At 36.1% G+C, this 7,500-nt stretch overlaps 1 protein-coding gene across 4 annotated transcripts in view; it reads right to left on the bottom strand.

The window, feature by feature from the left end:
* Window positions 1–7,500, bottom strand: part of TTBK2 (tau tubulin kinase 2) — a 173,262-nt gene that overhangs the window by 118,893 nt on the left and 46,869 nt on the right. For all 4 annotated transcript variants that reach the window (XM_027775787.1, XM_006158634.3, XM_006158636.3 and 1 more), the window contains exon 3: window positions 2,886–3,033. In XM_027775787.1, coding sequence (XP_027631588.1) covers window positions 2,886–3,033 — 148 coding nt within the window. The remainder of the gene's footprint in view (window positions 1–2,885; window positions 3,034–7,500) is intronic.

The raw sequence follows: 7,500 nt of genomic DNA, 5'->3' as shown, positions 1-7,500 counted from the left end.
TTGAACAAGCCAGGATATGACTTATAAAACATTTACTTAAGATGGAACAGATGAGTGGAAAAAAAAATCAGACTAGGGAGGCAATTATCCCCTTTACATACAATTTCAAAGCAAATAAATTGAGAGAAAGAAGACTGAAGGTAATATGAAGTCATGGATGAAGAGAAGAAAGAGATGCAAATAAATGGTTATAAAGAGATGTCTCTCTGAACAAGGATGTTAATAAAGGAAAAACTTGGTAAGTTTTATTCCTTTACTTACTGGAAACACATCAGAAAATAATTACAGAGTGTAGAAGTATACCTAATAGGCTTAAAAATAGATGGTTTAGTTTATCAGTGATTAAAACATTACATTTATTAAAAACCAAGTAAAATGGTAGAGTCTCACTTAATTCAATAAGGAATTGCAGTTTGCATCCAAAATATTTTAGAGGACTTTGAAAAAACAGTAATTTTATGTAGTAGTGAATGGGGAGGGTCACTTAGAAGAAAATACAAGGTAAAATATTAAGACCTTCACACTTTTGGGCAAATGAGGAAGACATACACTAGTAATGAAAGCTGTACATGACCTGAGGAACTCTAAAGCTGTTGGGTATAAGTAAGACTGAAATGAAAACTAATAACCGAGGAAATCTGAGAAAAGGCATTATGTGAATTTTGAGAAGGGGGATTGATTTATTAGAAGGAGCAAAATCTAAAGTTCAGACTAATTTCATCATAAACTCTTTTTATCTTATAAAGAAACAAATCCTTATACCAATATCAAAAACTGAACATCAATTTAAAACCAACCAATCAATAAAGGGTTAGTTAGCCTCTGGTTATCTCTCTTTCCATTATACACTTAGCCTTGTCATTGGAGTCACGGAGTTAAGAAGTCATTATGCCAACAAGAAGGTAAGAACAGCTGAGTCCCATAAAAATATTTCAAAAGGGTCCATATTCCAAAGTAACTTCGTCAAAAAGAAGTTGCAGGAGTACGTATGGGCCAGGCAGGATAAGTTAAAAAACCAAGAGGTTGCCATATTGAATTATAAACCAAAAGATTAATTTTTTTTTTGTCAAGTGAAGGGTTCTGAGAAATAGAATGTCATATGGTTATAAGCAGGTAGAAAAAACATCTTTGTGAACAATGTGAGAAATAAAATAGAAGGAGAGAGCTAGCATCCAAGAGTTTCCAATTCATTCATAACACATACTAAGCTTATTTTCAACCTTCATTACATAGAATCCTGAGTAACCATGGCCAAAATAGGATGGGAAGCCTCCTGAAGGGGCTGCAGAGGTGTATGCTGGCACCATCTCCTCAGGACTAGGTGACAATGTCTGGGCCAAGCTAATACAGACACACCCTTTATAGGCTTGGATGACAGTAGAACAGATATCATGGGATCAGTGCAGCCCAGGAAGAGGTAGCTCCAGCTTCCTATTTGTGGCCTCTATATCACTAAGTTTAAAATAATTTTAAAGAAATGGGGAGAAAAGAGGAAAGGTGAGAAAAAGAGAACCATCTTTTGTCACTCTTTCTTTTACAATGACTCATTTTCTAGTAGTGACAATGAGTGCTGAGCCATCCACTGTGTTCCTGATTTACCATGTGTGGGAGAGTTACATGTGAGCTAAATCTATCATTTTATTAGCATCATGTGTTAATCAAATGAGTCAAATGGTAGAAAAACTTGGATCACCTGAAAGCACAGACAGAGCAATGATTGCTTCTATTTAATTTTGTTTCATATCAAACATTTAAATATCAGTAATACCAGAGCATGTCATTAAACTGAGAAAACAAAGATGAACACAAAGTAGCAATGCATTCAGGGTTTTACACCACTGGACTGATATTCAGAAAAAAGCTATTTGTCCTTGTAATAAAAAAAGAAGAATAGGAACGCAAGTAGTAAAATGTACTTCAAAAATGACAACAGGGCCACAAGGAATTATTCTCTGAAGCAAGAATCGACATAAATGAACAGCATTATCTTACTTTTTTTAATATTAAATTTATTTATTTTACATTCATTCACTATGTATCACTGCAGCATATAAAATGAGTTTCCCATCCAGAATATACTGTATATTGACTCAATTAAAGATATTACCATACATGTTATCTTCAACAAGTAATTTTCCATTTCTTGTTTCTTATATATTTTACTTCTTTTTCTTTTTCCCCTTGATTCCCTTCCTCTCACCCTCTGCCATTTCCCACTCTCCTCCCACAATGTCTCTGGTATCAGCACTTGTTTGCCATGTATTTTTGTTTCTCTCTTTTATCCCCCAATTTTGTTGATTCGCAAAAGATCTTAAGTAAACTAAATACTTCTAATAGTAAGTGCAATTGATATAAACTTATCTATGAACACATGTCTGACTTTAGGCATAAAACTCAGTGAGTAGAATAAATGTACTATAAAACAGTACTTAGCAGAGGCTATAAAGCATACTATGAACAATACTATCTTTAACCCATCCTGCAGTATGACTTGAAGGCAGCTTCCTTAATGCAATCAGAGCATGTTTAACATCTGAAGTCGAGTACAATCAAGTTGGAAGTATTTATGATTAGCTGTTTGAAAAGGCAGATTTCTAACAACATTTTGTAAAGCAGTAAAATATTTCTGTTAATTTACTGTTTCATCCTTATCATCATGAAAAGGAATCCCCAAAGTCCAATTACCCTAAGCAATACTACATTTCCATTATCACTAACTAGTTATAAAGTTTACAAGAGAAAAATGCTTGGCATGTTTATACCTAGCTAACAACACAGTATTCAATTAGTAGTTAGGGAAGGTAATCAGGGTTCAGAAAGATTACAGTAAACTATAAATTGTCGTTATATAATTTACAAGTGGTATATCATACAGAGAAGCTTACCTTGTAGTTTCTTCAAAACAGCAACTTCCATTTTCAGAACTTGTTTGGGTTGTTGAGCCGATTCCACTTTCAGTGCCACATTTTCCCTGGTGAGCATGTCCAAGGCATCGTAAATTTCTCCAAAGCCCCCACCCCCAATCTTTCTCAACTGCACAGAAAATAAGAACACATGCACTTTACATTACTAGAAGGCTCCAACTGAAAACCAATGTGTCTCATGTATTTAGAAAACAATATATAAATTTACTATCCCAACTTTATGATAAAATATTTCAATATTATTAAATTACCTATGTATATGCCAAGAAGAATACATATGTCTGGAAATAACATCAAAACCTTCTTCCCACAAGTTTGTCCACAAAAAGTTATGAAACTATTTCAACAACAACCAACCACCATCAGAAATGTCACAAAATACAGTATCTGAAAGGATCCTTTCCCACAAATGACAACGACCAGATTTGCTATGTAAACTTTTAAAAAGAATTATTTTATTTAACTTTATTTATCTATTTGTTTATTGTTTTTGACAAGAGAGGGAGGGTCAGAGAGAGAAAGTGAGAAAGCAAGCCACTAAGTTCAGGACTTGAACCGCAGTTCACCATGTGGAAGTCCAGTGTCCTTAACCATCATGCCACCTGCTGGCCCCTTGCTGTTTTAATTCTAAAGCAGTCATCTGCACACTTCTAAAACCATGACATCCTTTTGCAAATTGAAATCTTATCTGGAGGCAATCTACTGTATGTGTAGGAGTTGGGGGTGAGGTAGCCCCCTTAGCCCCTTTTGCTCTCCTCTCTGAGGCCTCTATTATTTTTTTAAAATTTTTTAAAGACAACTAGATTTTTTTTATTATTTTATTTAACTTTATTTATTATTATCATTATTATTTTCCAGTTTGATCAGAGAGAGAGAGAGAGAGGAAGTGAGAAAGCAAGCCACCAGGTCCGAGACTTGAACCATGGTCAGCCATATGGGAGTCCAGCACCTTTAACCACCATGCCACTTGCCGGCCCCTCTGAGGCCTCTATTATAACAGCCTCCACAGAGCAAGCAGAGGGTCTTTGTTCTAAACTATCCCAGGGTACACTATACATCTATATATAAGAGTAAACCCTAATCAATTTAAACACTTTCATCGAACACTTAATATTCTTCCTAATAAAAGGTGTTAGCTCAACTGGGGAACATCAGGATTTGTGAGTGTTATAAACAAGTTCTGAAGAGCTAGTGACAGGACCAGCAGTTAACGTAATGGCTATGTCGCTGAACTCCCATGTAGTCAACTGCATTTCGAGCCCTGGACCCAGTGGCTTAAATTCACACTGGGCACGTATTTCAGAAGCATTCCGTTAAATAAGTTGCCCTTTGTTGAGCTCTGATTGTTACTTATGATTCTTTATATTTTGTCCATTAAACAAAGTCTAGTGTTATTTTAAAAACTCAAGAACCATACTTTAAAAAGTCCTTCTGACTATGGACTGATTGATGAGAGATGACTTCATGTTTTATTTCACAGAAAACTTTACTAATGACAGAACAAAACAACAAAAATCTAAGCTGAAATAAATGTCTTTTGCCCCTTGGTCAATTTCTATAATGCCATTTAAACATTAATAAGGCATTATTTTTTGTATTGGCTTTACAATGCCCTAAGACATTATCAATGATTTTGAGACAGAGACAGAGGCAGTTTAATATAATGGGCGTACACCAATTAGAGAAAGAATAGAGGTATACCCCGTGACAGATTATGTTTTCCAAAGATGGTTATACCAATATCACCCATTCTTTCTCATTATCAGTGGGACCTTGCCGCTCCCGCACCAAGAAGCAGAGTTTATTTTCTCATCCCCTTAAATCAGGCTGGATCTTATGATTGCTTTAACCAACAGAACATGCCATAGTGACCCTGTGCATGCTTGGTGGCTATCGTTTCTAGTCTCTTGAAAGCCAGGCACTATGTGAAAAGTGTGACCATCCTGAGAAAGCTCTGTGGAGATGCCCTATGAAATGAGCCACCTGGTTGGGAGTGAGGGTGGAGAGGTAAGGTGATCCAAAGTACCATCCAGACAAGTGAGTAAAGAAGCCATTTGGAAGTAGATCCTCCAACCCAACAAATCCTGCTATTGCCACATGGCTAAGAAAACAAGTCACCCAGGTGAACTCTTCCCAAATTCCTAATCCACAAAATTGTGAGCAAAATAAAATGATTGCTCTAAGCCTCTAACTTTTAGCTAATCTGTTACATGGTAAAAAACTAAAACACCATCCTTAACAATGAAACTGTGATTTCATACTAAAAATGCTACTATGCCTCCCAAGTTACGGGAACATGTTCCATAAATACATCAGCTCTACTTATCAGGATAAGGGAAATATGCAGGCAGAGCTTCACTTGTCACCTTTTAACGTATCTACTGGAGAATAGCCGGCTCCTTATCACAGTACGTAGTACAAGTTCTCACCAAAAGAACAGTCATGTCTGACTTATATAAAAGATTACTAATTGTTAGAATCTCCCTGCACCAGCCCATGATGACAGGATTATTTTCTTATATGTGGTCAGGTAGATAGTCAAAGCCTACTGAATTATCTCAACAGTAACACACACTACACAGACAAAATAAAAACAAAGGAACAAATTTTTTATTTCTAAAGGAAAGTTCTTATTTTTCCAATCTGTTCATAGGTTAAGGAAACTACTACAACAGTTTTGTAAAATATAACGGAATTAAACTTTGGCTGAGAAAAGAATGGGTAACAATAAAAGATATTTAGTATATCCAAACAAAAATAGCTGGTAGTCTTAGAGAGATAGCAGATTCCAAGTCTAGGGTAGGGAAGCAATTAAAAGTCTATTGAGATAATTTCTTTACTTTCTTTCCTTTTTTTTTTTTTTGTTAGAGATTTTTGCTATAGGGCACGTGCGTTCACTGGAGAGACAGAGACAGACAGACAGACAGAAAGCCGGAAATCACCCACCAGGTGATGGCCACATCACAATCCCTTCTCCTCCATTCTCCTCTCAGGATCTTGTGCACACATGCACACACACCTGGCATTAGTTTTAAGTCACACAGTCTGGGACCTGAACCGTGGTAGACTCTGTGAGAGTCCAGCGATGTAACAATTATGCCATATGCTGGTCCCAGGATAATTTCAAAAGAACTCAGGAGGCAATTAGAAGGGTGTCTCCTTGTGAAATGAGACAACTGGAACATCTTTAAAAATAATAACTACGGGGCCAGCAGGCACTGTGGTGGTTAAGGCTGCTGGATTCCCACATGACTGATGGCGGTTTGAGGCCCAGATGTGGCAGCTTCTTACTTTTCCTCTCTCTCTCACTCTGTCCCTGTTCTAGTCAAATTTAAATAAATAAATAGTTAAATAAAATAATTCTTAAAAAAAATAGTAACTACAATGAACTGAAATATATCAAATATGTTTAAATCTATGAATTCTTTTTTTTTTTTTGAGAGGTTTTTGCTATAGGGCGCGTGCGCTTGCCAGACAGACAGAGAGAGACAGAGAGACAGAAAGCGAGAAATCATCCCCCAGGGGGGATGGACATGCTGCAATCCCTTCTCCTCCATTCTCCTCTCTGGATCTTGGGCATGCATGCACATGTGCCCAGCGTGAGTTTAAGCCACCAGGTCTGGGACTCGAACCGCAGTCAACTACGTGGGAGTCCAGCGACATAGCCATTACGCTAACTGCTGGTCCCAAAATCTATGAATTCTTAATTATACTAAAAAACAAATCTCGCTGGTCATTTTTGGTGGATGCTAGACAATCAGTTCATTATTTTGAAAACTGGTAAATTGGGGCCAGCAGGTGGCTATTAGTTAGGGCACTGGACTCCCACGTGGCTGACTGCTGTTCAAGTCCCAAAGCTGGCAGCTTGCTTTCTCACTTTCCTCCTCTGTCTCTCTCTCTCTCTGTGTCTCTCCAATGACTATAACAAGTTAGAAATGAATAATAATAATAGTAAATACAATAAAATAATTCTCTAAAAAAATAAAACTAGTAAATTATTAAGAAGCAGCACACATTTATCTTGAATTCTTAATCAGATTGTATCTCAGGATAATCAAATACTTGATGAAAGAAACTTCTCTTTAGAAATATACTTTAATTAATAAATAAAAGAATGATAGACTGTCACCAATTTGTAATCCCTAAGGAATTAACAGATCTGGCAATGATCATCAATAGCTGCTAAAACCACCATAAAAGATGGATAGGAAGACATTATATACCTCGTAGTGAAAGCTCACAATATTATTTATGAAAAAAAAGCCCCCATTTGAACAAACAAATCCATACTCATATCTGATCAAGCTTCTAGATATAACTACCAATTTAAATGAAATATGTAAGATAGAGAAATATGTTACCACCACTTGGAAGCAATCAGCAAAATCCAAACAAAAACGGGAATCTACAGACAGATCAAATATTTATAGTTTCTTTAGAAAGTAAATTTAAAGAAAAAAGAGAGATGAAGAAGACTCTATTAATAGAAATTTTTTTAATAATTATTTATTCTATTCCATTTATTATTATTATTTTTTAATTTGACCAGACAGAGACAGAGAGAAAGGGAAAGCAG

The sequence above is a fragment of the Tupaia chinensis genome, unplaced genomic scaffold (assembly GCF_000334495.1).
Source record: "Tupaia chinensis unplaced genomic scaffold, TupChi_1.0 Scaffold000605_1, whole genome shotgun sequence".
NCBI classification, from domain to species: domain Eukaryota; kingdom Metazoa; phylum Chordata; class Mammalia; order Scandentia; family Tupaiidae; genus Tupaia; species Tupaia belangeri.
Note: the sequence above shows the minus strand (reverse complement) of the source record. Positions and strands in the feature narration are given on the sequence as shown.